The sequence below is a fragment of the Jaculus jaculus genome, chromosome 9 (genome assembly GCF_020740685.1).
Source record: "Jaculus jaculus isolate mJacJac1 chromosome 9, mJacJac1.mat.Y.cur, whole genome shotgun sequence".
Lineage (NCBI taxonomy): Eukaryota > Metazoa > Chordata > Mammalia > Rodentia > Dipodidae > Jaculus > Jaculus jaculus.
The window spans coordinates 124019371-124032115 of NC_059110.1; the positions used below are offsets into that span (position 1 = coordinate 124019371).

General features: G+C 51.7%; 1 protein-coding gene across 1 annotated transcript; it reads right to left on the reverse strand.

The window, feature by feature from the left end:
* Nucleotides 1–353: 353 nt before the first annotated feature.
* Otop2 (otopetrin 2) lies at nucleotides 354–12311 on the reverse strand. Its single transcript, XM_004655167.2, has 6 exons — nucleotides 11987–12311; nucleotides 11165–11301; nucleotides 8312–8370; nucleotides 7783–7916; nucleotides 3539–4416; nucleotides 354–524 (listed from the first exon to the last, which is right to left on the reverse strand). Exons 1-6 carry the CDS (start codon nucleotides 12309–12311, stop codon nucleotides 354–356), a joined length of 1704 nt encoding a protein of 567 aa, XP_004655224.2.
* Nucleotides 12312–12745: the final 434 nt, after the last annotated feature.

The following is a 12745-nucleotide window of genomic DNA, read 5'->3' on the forward strand; positions in this document are numbered from 1 at the left end:
GCAGAGAGAGGTCTCCTCCCCACAGGGTCTCGAAGGGGTGATAGACAAGTGTTCATTTTCATTTAAAAACTCATCCTGGCCAGTCGTGGTGGCGCAAACCTTTAATCCCAGCACTCGGGAGGCAGAGGTAGGAGGATTGTTGTGAGTTCAAGGCCACCCTGAGACTCTCCATAGTGAATTCCAGGTCAGCCTGGGATAGAGCGAGACCCTACCTCGAAAAACAAACAAACAAACAAAGGTCCTGGAAAAATAGAACTTTTTGTGTAAATTCAAATCTGAGGCTGGTGGGCAGTGGGTGGGACTGTGCCACCATGACTGCCAGCCCAGAGCGGCTGACGTGCCCCTCCTGTACCTCAGGACAGCACGTAGACCTCCAGCAGGCTGGAGACCGCGTGCATGCGGTAGAAGATGCCGAAAGGCAGGCAGATGTTGACGATGGCCGCCCAGAGGGAGTAGCCGTAGAAGTCCACCTCCACCGTGTTGCTGAAGTGAGGGCGGGCCCCGAAGGCAGGCATGATCCACAGCTGTGTGGAGAGGGGGCTGCGTGAGGAACGGACCCAGGACGGACCTGCTCCTCCTTCTGAGGGCTTTACTGAGTGCGACCAGATGAGGTCCCAGCCTTCTAGATTCATGGACACTTTGGGCTGAGTGTCATCTTGGACAGGGCCTGATGCTGTCTAAGGAGCCCAACTAAGCTGGCCTACTCCTAGGCTAAGGTTCCAGCTATAGTCTACCCCCTCCTGTCCTGTTACCCGGGCCCGCCTGTGGGATGGACATTCAATAGATGATGTAAGAAATTGGTATCAACAGCTGAACCAGCAGAGGGAAAGGCATGTGCTCTGGTGGTGGTGGAGGTGGTAAAATTGGTCAGGCCCAGGGCAGGGGATTCAGGACCCAGCCAGAAAACTCTCCTACCCCAGCCCGCCATGAGGTCTGCTGTCTGCTCCACCTTCCTAGTCTTGGGGTGCGGAGGGCAAGTCTTCACCTCTGGCTAGGAGCTCAGATGGTCCCAGTGTGGACTTTGAGGTTGGTTTGACCCTCCCCCAATCCTGAATAACTCTGTTCTTGGGGATGTTACAATCTCCTCTGAGTCCATTTCTGTCCCATAAAATGCAAGGACGAGCTGCAGCTGGCAGAAGGGATCAGATTCGGATACTTGGACCAGGAACAACCTCTTGGGGGTCGCTGTCAGCCTACAAGCCAGGCCTAGTGGGAGGTGGGGCCTGGGCGGGGATGGGGTATAGGAGACATGGGTGGGCAAGACACCAAAGGAGTCCCAGACATAATGATTTTTGTGTGTCTAGTGTGTGTGTGTGTGGGGGGGGGCACACGCGCATGTGTACGTAGACCTGTCTACCCCATGGGGGTGTGTGCAGAAGCCAGAGAATGCTGGAGGTCTTCCCTCATCATTCATCTACCTTTCCTTGAGATGGGGTCTCTCGCTGAATCTGGAGCTGCTGGTTTTGGTCAGTCTGGCTGACCAGTGAGCCCCAGGGATGCTCCAGTCTCCACTCCCCACAGGCCTGGGGTTGCAGGTATGGCCATGGCAGCTGTTTATGTGGGTGCTGCAGAATCATACTATGGGCAAATCAGGCCCTAGTGCTGTATGGCAAACACTCCTTACCTGCTGAGCATCTCTCTAGCCCCACAATGAGATTTTGAGCCTTATTGCTTCCCTAGTAAGAGCAGAGTTTGGTGACCACATATTTTTCCCTCCTTCCCTTCTTTCTGTCCATCCGTCCTTCTTTCCTCCTCCTTCTTCTCTCTCTCTCTTTTTTTTTTTTTGAGGTAGGGCATTGCTCTAGCCCAAGCTGACCTGGAACCTGGAATTCACTATGTAGTCTCAAGATGGCCTCGAACTCACAGTGATCCTCCTACCTCTGCCTCCCAAGTGCTGGGATTAAAGGTGTGCACCACCACGCTTGGCATAATTAAATATTGACAATCTCTGGCATGGGGTTATATAATTAACTCTGAGGGGACCATGGCTGTGTGGGAAGTTAGTTGCCTCTAGGATGGGCAGTATGGAGAGGGAAGCTACTAAGAATTCACCTGCTGTATTTCATGCAGAATTACGTGGCACAGAATCCACCCTTTGGGAGTTGTTCTACATTGGAATATATTCACACATATGTGAGATACATGTATGTATATATATATTATATTTTTTAGAGCTGGAGATAAAGGCTAGGTTTTGTTTTTTTTAATTTGAGGTAGGGTCTCACTGCAGCTCAGGCTGACCTGGAATTCACTCTGTAGTCTCAGGGTGGCCTCGAACTCACAGCGATCCTCCTACCTCTACCTCCCGAGTGCTGGGATTAAAGGCGTGCGCCACCATGCCTGGAAAAACCTAGAATTTTGAGACTATTGTGGAAGTACTCTACAACTAAGCTATATCCCAAGCCCCAGGACCTACCATATTAAAGCTTTTCTACATTAGGGTATTTCTTCTAATAGAGGGTACAGTCAAAATATCTTTTAAAAGATTGAGTCAAATATCATTAGGAGTGTATTTTTTCCATTTGGGATGAACAGTCATTCTTTGGTATCCACGAGGAGTTATTTCTAGACCCTCACCTGGAGCCCATATTTTTAGGGGCACCAGCACCCAAAGATGTTTATGTCCCTGATGTAAAATGATATACCACTTGTGTATAACTTGTGCATATCCTCCTGTATACTTCACAACACCTCTAAATCTGCATTGCCAGTGTGTAAATGGCACGCGAATAGTTGGTACCTTGTATTGTTATGAAAAGGGAAAAATCTACGTGTTTAGTATGGATGGAAATATTTCCCTAATATTTTCCATCTGAGGCGTGGGTGAAGCCTGGGCCACGGAACCCACAGATCCAGAGGCTGATACTCATGAATGCACATCTCTGCATCAGAGATTCTTGCCCTGGAGAGCGTGTCTGCACTGAGCCACTTCTATGCTAAGTGTAGCTGTGTTGGGGATGTTTCTGTATTGGGGTACACCCTTGTGATGGGGGTTTCTGCTCCAGGGTGTTTCCATCTAGGGATCCAACTTATGCTGAAGGAAGTCTGTCTCTCTTAGTAGCAAGGTTTGCCAAGTCATCGGGGAGGAGACAGCTGTTAGATGCCTTCCTCTTCCCTGCCAGCCCTCCAATGCACCTTGCCAACAGACCACTCACACTTATGCTGATCTCTGCCACCTCCTGCCACTGCTCTAGTTTATCCCAAGAAGTAGGCAGGTCACAAGATCCCAGGAGCAATCACACCTTCCACCTGACAATGAGGTCTCCCACTTTCCACATCAGCTCCTAGCTCCCTCTCACCTTGGCCCACCCCCTCATCAACCTTTCCCTGGCACCCCTGCCATCTGTTACATGCCAGAGGGCTGGGATTTCATTCTCTCTGTGTGGCTTGAGATACTGTTTGCCTAAGGGTGGCAGCTGGCTCTCTCCAAACCTACTTCTGCACTAAGATTCAACGACTAATTGAACACTGCCCCCCCCCAGCATCCTTTCTTAGCTTCCTTTTACTCCCTCCTCCCCCACCTCCCCCAGCTACTCACAATGATATTGCACAGCAGGAGAAACAGAGAAATATCTTTTAGGCACCGACGTCTCCAGTGGCACCTGGGGACCGAGATAATGGCCATTGCTTCCTGAGGAGTTTCTGGGTTGGGGCTTCCCAGCCTAGGAGTGGACGGGCAGGCGGGCAAAGCGTGGAGAGCATCCAGATTGGCAAAGGTGAGACCTTGGCAGGGCTCCTTGGGGGGCGTTTTGTGAGGTGTAGCCCCAGGTGGTCCCCGGTGGAGGCTCTCAATAATGAACACATTCTGGAAGGTGTGCTGGGCAATCATGAGCAGAGAATAGGCCAGGTTGAGGGCTCCCAGGAGATCCCTGGGCGTGCCCACGACTACAGCCACGATGGAGTAGTAGGAGATGGCGTACTGACCCAGGGCAGCACCCATTAGCAGCGCCACATCCAAAGTGCGCGTGGGGTTCTTATGCTGGTCCATGGCCCGGCGGTCGAAACGGTAGATGACTGAGCCACTCAAGCTGACCAAAGTCATGAGCCCAAGACAGACGATGTTGAAGCTGTAGTAGGTGACCAGAGCCTGTCGGGTGCGGCCTCCTTCCCCGCTCACCTGGACCTCATAAATGATGAAGACGGCTAGTCCCACCACAAAGAGCATCAGGCCCAGGATGGGGCCAGCAAAAAACGTCTCTCTGAAGACACTGACCCGGGATGGCGTGTGGCCATGGCCGTGGGCCGAGACTAGCAGCCTTCCCACGTTCTTCCACATGACGTAGAGCATGGTGGAGGCAAAGAGGCTGTACTCGATGTTGAAGGGATGCAAGTAGAAGCAGCCCTGCTGGAAAACCTGGCAGAGAGCTGTGCTGCAGGAACACGGGTCTCCTCCGGCAGCGCTGCCCGCGCGTCCCACTACGGAGAGAGGACACAGGCCGGGCAAGTTTCTCTCCGCCAGTCACCACTGCGGCGCCGGGGTTCTGACAGAGCCCAGCATGGCCGTCCGCTGCACAATTGTTTACTGAGCACCTAACTATGTCCCAGACACTATGACATGCACCAATGTTCTTAAAACAAACAAGGGCTGGAGAGATGGCTGAGTGGTTAAGGCACTTGCCTGAGAGCAAAAGGGACCCAGGTTCAATTCTTCAGTGCCCATGTAAAAGCCAGGTGTACAAGGTGGTGCACGGGTCTGGAGTTCATGTGCAGTGGCTAGAGGCCCTGACACACCTATTCTCTCTCTCTCAAATAAATCAATAACATACATACATATATATGTATATATATATGTATGTATGTGTATATATATATGTGTGTGTGTGTACATATATGCAGATATACATACATATATATGTGTGTGTATATATATATGTATATGTATATATATATATATATATATATATATATATATATATATATATGAAGAAACAAAACTGGGGGCTGGGGAGATTTCTCAGTGGTTAAAAGCTCTTGCTTTCAAAGCCTGTCCACCCGGGGTTCAATTCCCCAGCCACCTATGTAAAGCCAGGTAAGCATTTGTTTGCAGCAGCAAGAGATCCTAGTGCACACAGACAGCCAGCCACACACACACACACACACAGAGATGAAAAAAAAATTAAGCTGAGCGTGGTAGTACATGCCTTTAATCCCAACACTGAGGGGGCAGAGGAAGGCGATCGCTGAGAGTTGAAGGCCAACCTGACACTACACAGTAAATTCCAGGTCAGCCTGGGCTACAGTGAGACCCTACCTCAAAAAAAGTTTTTAAAAAAAACCTGCACTGCAGATCTCCTCACCCCCATTCCTTCAGTCCCTCTGCACCCATGACGATGCCTGGTTCCCTGAGATGGGCAGGCTCTGGTCCTCTTAGAAGGTGGCCCTCTTGGGATCCCCTGAGTTCAGGCTTCCTCATTGCTCTAGCATCAAATAACCCAGAGCTCCAGTGACTGTGCCCAGGTCTCATCGTGAGCTCCCATCACTTTGGTTTGCACCACAGTGACAGGGAGCTTGACTCGACTTCAGAAGGTGCTTTTTAAGATAGTTTATGTCTTCGCAAATGGCTCTTTTAGCCCCCCAAACTCTCTTAAGCTCTATCTACAGGTAAGGAAGCTAAAGTCCAGTGAGGTGGGGCAACTTGTAATGAGACAGCCAATAAAAACTGCATGAGGGGTTGGAGAGATGGCTCAGCAGTTAAAGCATCTTGCTTGCAAAGCCTGACATCCTGGGTTTGATTCTCCAGTACCCACACAAAGACAGATATGCAGAATGGTGAATGCATTTGGAATTTGTTTGCACCCATTCTCTCTCTGTGTGAAAATAATTAATAAACAAAAACTAAAGTGGGGGCTGGAGATATGGGTCAGTGGTTAAGGCACTTGCCTACAAAGCCAAGGGACCTAGGTTTGATTCCCTAGTGCCCACATAAAGCCAAATGCACAAGATGGCATATGCATCTGGAGTTTGTTTGCAGTGGCTGGAGGCCCTGGTGCACCCATTCTCTCTCTATCTGCCTCTTTCTCTCTCTCTCTCAAAATAAATCAATAACATATACTCTAGCCCAGACTGACCTGGAATTCACTATGGAGTCTCAGGGTGGCCTCTAACTCACGGTGATTTTCCTACCTCTGCCTCCTGAGTGCTGGGATTAAAGGCGTGTACCGCCATGCCCGGCTAATAAAATATTTTTGAAAAAATTAAAAAAAAAAAAGACAACTGCATGAGGGTCCTCTTTCCCTCCCCACGGACCCACCTGTTCCGGTGAATGGCTTCCTGGGACTGTGTTCACGACCATCAGAAGATACACACGATGGTCCTGCTGGCCTGGACTCTCCCTGCAGGCTGCCACCATGCTTTCTATTCCCAGGTCCTTTCTCATGGCAGCGGAGGACTATGTGTGCATGGTTGTCTGTGGTTGTGCAGTTGACTGTGTGCACAGGTGTCTCTGTGTGTGCGGGTGTCTGTGTGCATGTAGGTGTTTGTGTGCACAGATGTTGTGTGTGTGCAAATGTCTCTGTGTGCACAGGTGTCTGTGCACAGGCATCTTAGTTATCTAGTCTGGCCCTGGCTAGCGGGCTCTTGGAGAACTCCAGAGTAGACTCTGTGCTTCCCTAGTGTAGCTCACTGGTTAAAAGCCAAGATGGGGCAGAGGTAGGAGGATTGCCATGAGTTCAAGGCCACCCTGAGACTACATAGTGAATTCCAGGTCAGCCTGGGCTAGAGTGAGACCCTTCCTCGAAAAACTAAAAAAAAAAAAAATAATAATAATAATAATAATAAAATAAAAAAGGGTGGGGGCTGGGCTGGAGAGATGGTTTAGCAGTTAAGGCCCTTGCCTGCAAAGCCAAGGACCCAGGTTCAATTCCCTAGGACCCACCGAAGCCAGATACACAAGGGGTGCACACATCTGGAGTTTGCAGCAGCTGGAGGCCCTGATGCCCCCACTCTCTCACTCTCTCTCTCTCATATAAATAAATAAATAAATAAATAAAAATAAAATATTTAAAAAGGGGGGCTGAAGCCGGGCATGGTGGCGCACACCTTTAATCCCAGCACTTGGAAGGCAGAGGTAGGAGGATCGCCATGAGTTCGAGGCCACCCTGAGACCACATAGTTAATTCCAGGTCAGCCTGGGCTAAAGTGAGAGCCTACCTTGAAAGAAAAAAAAAAAAAAAAAAAAGCAAAGCAAAGATGGACTTGAGCGGTAGTGCTCCATTCCCAGGCTCTGTGACTCTGGACAAAGCACTCATCCCTCTGTGTGTAGTTTGTGCACCTGTCAAGTGTGACTATTAATGCTACTTGGGTCCAAAGGAGCTGGGATAGTTAACCAGAACTTGGCAGGATGCAGGGTACACACTAGCCACACAGCCTACGTTCCAGTGACGTCAGCATCTTTCTTATCACGATGTGGGGATTGTTTCTCACCTCTTCCTCCTTCCCAGCCTCGTGCGGCAGGACTTCTCTGCCTCCCCTCCCTCTCCTTTCCCCTCCCCCAACTTGATTCCTCTTTCTGTCTCTTCCAGGACCTTGGGTCCATTCTTGGAGGGAGGGAGACTTGGACAGTAGGGTCAAGGCTGTACCTTTGAGGATGAGGCAATACCCCATTGCTACTCTTTCTGGTCACCTGTACCCACACTTCTGGGGTAGAGCCTGGAATGGGAGGAGGCCCCTGGCTTCCACCTTTGCCTCCATCCCTGCACAGAGGCACGGTTGACTGGCTACCCACGTGCATGGCATCCACCCAAAACCTGGCGATCACAGACCCAGGTCTACGAGGAAACTCACGGTCAGGGGCAAGGCGGGTGTGGCTGGTGGTGTTGGCTGAGCTGCTGTACGAGTGCGCCTGGTGCACAGACTCATCCACTACGGCTGCCATCCAGATGGCCAGGTTGGTGGTGAGGGTGAACATCAGCCCACACCTGTTTTGGGGTGATGATGGGGGAGAACAAAGGCTCATGAGGCATTGACACACTTGGGGCCCTGACAAGTCAGGAGGAGGGCTGGGGTTAAGGGAGCCTTCCAGAGAGATGGCATTGTTAGAGGAGAAGGCAGCCAAGCTCCTGCGAAGAGGGGAGATGAGCTTGGAAGGTAGACTCCGCCTGACAATACCAGGAGAGGGCCAGCTGGTTTCCAGAGGCTCAGCTCCCACTAAGGGGAAGGGCACAGAACAGATAGTGGGCATCAAGAGGACCAAGGGGTCTGAGCGGCTGAAATCCCACCCAGGAAGTAGAGGGAGGAGCCCCACCCAGAGTGGCACCCCTCCTCTCTCACCTAGGTAGACTCTCAGACATGGACATTGGACTGTGGCTCTCACCTGGTCAGGTCCAGGTGGGTGTGGATACAGTCTTTAGCAGAGACCCAGAGGAAGTAAGTCTGCGTGGAGAGAGGGAATGGACTGAGTACACCAAATAAAAGCTAAGCTCTAGAGCCCTTGTGCATGTCCACACCCAAGCCCAGTATGGCATTCTCTCTACTCCAGGAGCCCTTATACTTCTGGATTTGGGATTATTTTAGCCTAAAGGTACAGTTTCTATAAAAATAGTCATTCTCTGTTCCTTAAAGGTTGGCGAAGTGTCACCTGTAAAGCTCTTCCCTCCTGGGGAGTTGGGCCAGGGCAAATGACAGGGTGCAATTACATTTTTGGCTATCAAGCTATTTGTTTCTGACAGCAAGGTTAGCCTAAGAATGTGTCTGCTCAGGGCGGGCATGGTGGTGCACACCTTTAATCCCAGCATTCGGGAGGCAGAGGTAGGAAGATGGCCGTGAGTTCAAGGCCACCCTGAGACTACACAGTGAATTCCAGGTCAGCTTGGGCTAGAGTGAGACCCTACCTTGAAAAACAAGAAAGAAAGAGAGGAAGGAAGGAAGGAAGGAAGGAAGGAAGGAAGGAAGGAAGGGAGAAAAAATATGTTTGTTCAAGATGCAAAGGGTCTTGATGCCTTATTCCTCTGTAGTCCAGGCTGGCCTCAAATTCACTCTGCAGTCAAGGATGACCTTGAGCTTCTGATCTTCCTGTTTTCACTTCCCCATGTTGCGATGACAGGTGTGTTCCTCACACCCAGCTCCTCGGGGCCTTCTCTCCTCTGTCCTCATCTCCTGCTTTTTTTCTCCCTTTGTTGTCCCATGAGGTCTTGGCCTCATATGGCTGCCACTGGATCCCTGGCATGGGCACTGCTGGTGCAGGGGCATTGGTGGAGTTTCTTGGCGGGGCGGGGGGAGGGAGGTGTGCCTGCCAGAGGACAGCCCTGGGTGTTGCTTCCCTCTGGCACCATCCATCTTGCTTTTTGAAACTCATTGGCTTCGAACTTGACAATTAGGCTAGACTGGCTGATCAGTAAGGCCCAGGGATTCTCCCCATGCTGGTATTACAAGCATGCACTCAGCCTTTCTTTCTTTCTTTTTTTTTTTTTTTGGTAGCCCAGGTTGATCTGGAACATACTCTGTAGTCCCAAGTTGGCCTTGAATTCACAGTGATCCTCCTACCTATGCCTCCAGAGTGCTAAGGTTAAAGGCGAGCATCACCATGCCTGGCTTCATCCAGGTTTTTTTTTGAGGTAGGGTCTCACTCTAGCCCAGGCTGACCTGGAATTTACTATGTAGTCTCAGGGTGGCCTTGGACTCACGGCGATCCTCCTACTTCTGCCTCCCGAGTGCTGGGACTAAAGGCATGTGCCACCATATCCGGCCTCACCCCAGCTTTTTCACATGGGTTCTGGAGATTGAAACTCAGGTCTTTGTGCTTGCAAGGGAGTACTTTACTGACTGAGCCATCTCCCCAGCTTTCATGAGCTTTTTAGCTCATGGGATTAGAGACCAAAACTACAGAAGTGTCAATGTGTGGAGCTGTGGACATCTGGGTGCCAGCGGGATGCTTCAGGGCAAGGTCCATCTCACTAGTCATCACAGGCATGTTACAGGATGAGAGCTTTCTCTCCCATTCAAGGCCAGTCCTGCCTTAGCTCAATCAGAAGGGCTTCCAAAATGGTCTTTATGCAATACATCCCCAAAATAAAATTGAAACCCCCCCCCAAAAAAACGTAAAAAAACAGGCATGATGGTGCACGCCTTTAATCCCAGCACTGGAGAAGCAGGGTAGAAGGATCACCGTGAGTTTGAGGCCACTCTGAGATCACATAGTGAATTCTAGGTCAGCCTGGGCTAGAGTGAGACCCTACCTCAGAAAGAAAAAAACAAGGGCTGGGGAGGTGGCTTAGCAGTTAAGGCACATGCCTGTGAAGCCTAAGAATCCAGGTTTGTTTCTCCAGGTCCCACATAGGCCAGATGCATGTGTGATGCATGTGTCTGAAGTTTGTTTTCAGTGGTTAGAGGCCCTGGTGTGCCCTTTTCCTTTCCCCTTCCCCTCTGTAATGAATAAATTAAAAACAAACAAACAAAACAAATTAGTTAAAAAAGGGGGCGGGGGTATGGGGGCACATGTGTTTAATCCAGCACTTGGGAGGCTGAGGTAAGGAGGATTTCTATGAGTTCAAGGCCAACCTGGAACTATAGAGTATATTCCAGGTCAGCCTGGGCTAGAGCCAGACCCTACCTAAAAAGAAAAAAAAGAAAGAGAGAAAGAGAGAGAAATTGGCTGGGCATGGTGGCACACGCCTTTAATCCCAGCACTTGGGAGGCAGAGGTAGGAGGATTGCTGTGAGTTCAAGGCCACCCTGAGACTCCATAGTGAATTCCAGGTCAGCCTGGGCTACAGTGAGAGCCTACCTCGAAAAACCAAAAAAAAAAAAAAAAAAAAAAAAAGAATTTGAACTTGTCTGCAAAGTCCTAGTTAAAAGCGCCCCACCTTCTGAACAAATACCAGACATGGAGCTGTGGCTGAGGCCACAGCATGGCCCTGGGCAGAGGCCGATGCCCTCCATGGGTACCCAAGGTTCTAGCAGCCAGGGCTGGAGCCACCACAACACCTCCTAGGTGTTAACTATTGACACTGCTTGAGTTGAAATAAAACTGCAGCGCCCCTCAGTAAGAGCTCACACTTAAATCTTACTTCATGAGTCAGTGCTTCCTTGTTTGTGGGCTCATACGATGCTCACCACATTCTGAACCCATTTACTTGATGGCTCCGGGTGGACGTGGGTGTGGAGCTCAGGTCTCCTGGCTCCTTGCTGAGTATTGGCCTTGTCCTACCCAGGACACTCGACCCACCTACCTGGACAATGACAAACAGGGCCTGGATGATGGGGTGCAGGATCTTGATGGCAGACTGGCACTCAAAGAAACTGGAATAGTAGCCAGTCTTGAAGACATCCAGGATGAGGGTGCAGATCCCAAACAGCACCAGCCCACCTGGGGATCAGGGGCAACAGGATGGTGGTCAGAGAGGTAGGGGGAGGCTTGCCGGGTGGAGGGTGGGCGGTCAGATGGGTGAGTGTGGGGAATGGGCGGGTGACTGGGGTAGATGAGGGGATGACTGGGGAGGGTGGAAGGATAGGTGAACAGGTAAATGGGAAAGTGGATGCACTGAAGGATGAGTGGGTGGATGGAAGGAAGAGTGGATGAATGAACAGACGGATGGATGGGAGAAGGGTAAGGGAATGGGCAAACTGAAGAGCTGGAAGATGAATGGAAGGATGCGTGCATTACTGAGAGGGCGGGTAGATGGACATCCTATCCTTTGAGGCCGCAGAACTAAGGGGAAGGGCGCTGGACCAGCTCCACGCGTGGTCATTGTCTTCTGTTTTCTGCTCCCCCCCCCGGGGGGGGGCTGCTTGTTATCACCTCTCTCCAAACTTTGGACAAGGCGAAGACGCTTCCTCCATCCTTCTATTCACCTTCTAAGAACCCCTCTTTCTCCTCCCCTCTCCCACAGCATCCTCCCTCCATGGGGCTCTCACTGCCTTCACTCTTTAGGAAGAAACTTCTCACCTGTCTACCCAAACCCGCATTCTGCAGGTCCTCCAAGAGCCTGGCCTCCATCCAGCTCCCCCGTGGCGCCCACCCCACGGCCACCACTCCCCACCCCTCCCCGCACCTCGGAGCCAGATGGGGCCAGCGTGGGCGTCCCGGTGGGGCACCGCGCCGCGGCAGCGCGAGGTGCGCAGGAGGTAGAAGGCGATCCATAAGGCCGCCAGCAGCATCATGGCCGTGAGCAGCGCGAACACGTCGGTGTCGTACACGGCCACCTTGTTGAAGGCGCCCCCGCTGACCAGCGTGCAGGCCAGCAGCAGCACGTTTACCGCCAGCAGCACCGACAGCAGCCGGCCGCCCTTTTTCCACACTTCGCGGGGTCCAGCCCCGGGCGCAGGCGGGCTTTCCTTGGGGCCTTCCTTGGGGCCCGGCACCAGCACCTCGGACATGGCTGGGGGAGACTGCTACTCACTGCGGGGAGGGAGAACCACACACCGGGTCAGCCCAGGGCGCTCTCTTTCTCCCGTGTAACCCCTAGATTTGGGGACCCTGGAAGCTGGGGGCTGAGGATGCTGGAAGCATCGCTGGGGAAGGGGAAGAGAAAGAAAAACAAAATTCAGGCTTCACCTCCGCTGGATGGAGAGCAGAGACAAAAAGCACTAGGGAGGCACCCCGTCTAGGATCCCACTCCCCAATTCCGACAGGCCTCTGGCAGGGAGCACGCACCTGGCTGCAACGGGAGCCTGCACGAAGTTGGGGGTCAGGGGGTTGCAAGTGTCTCCTCTCTCCGATGCCAGGCTGGGTGGGTGCTTTATACCGGAGAGGGCAGGGTGATTTACAGCCGCAAGAGCTCGGCTCCATAAACCGCTCAGTCCTACTCACA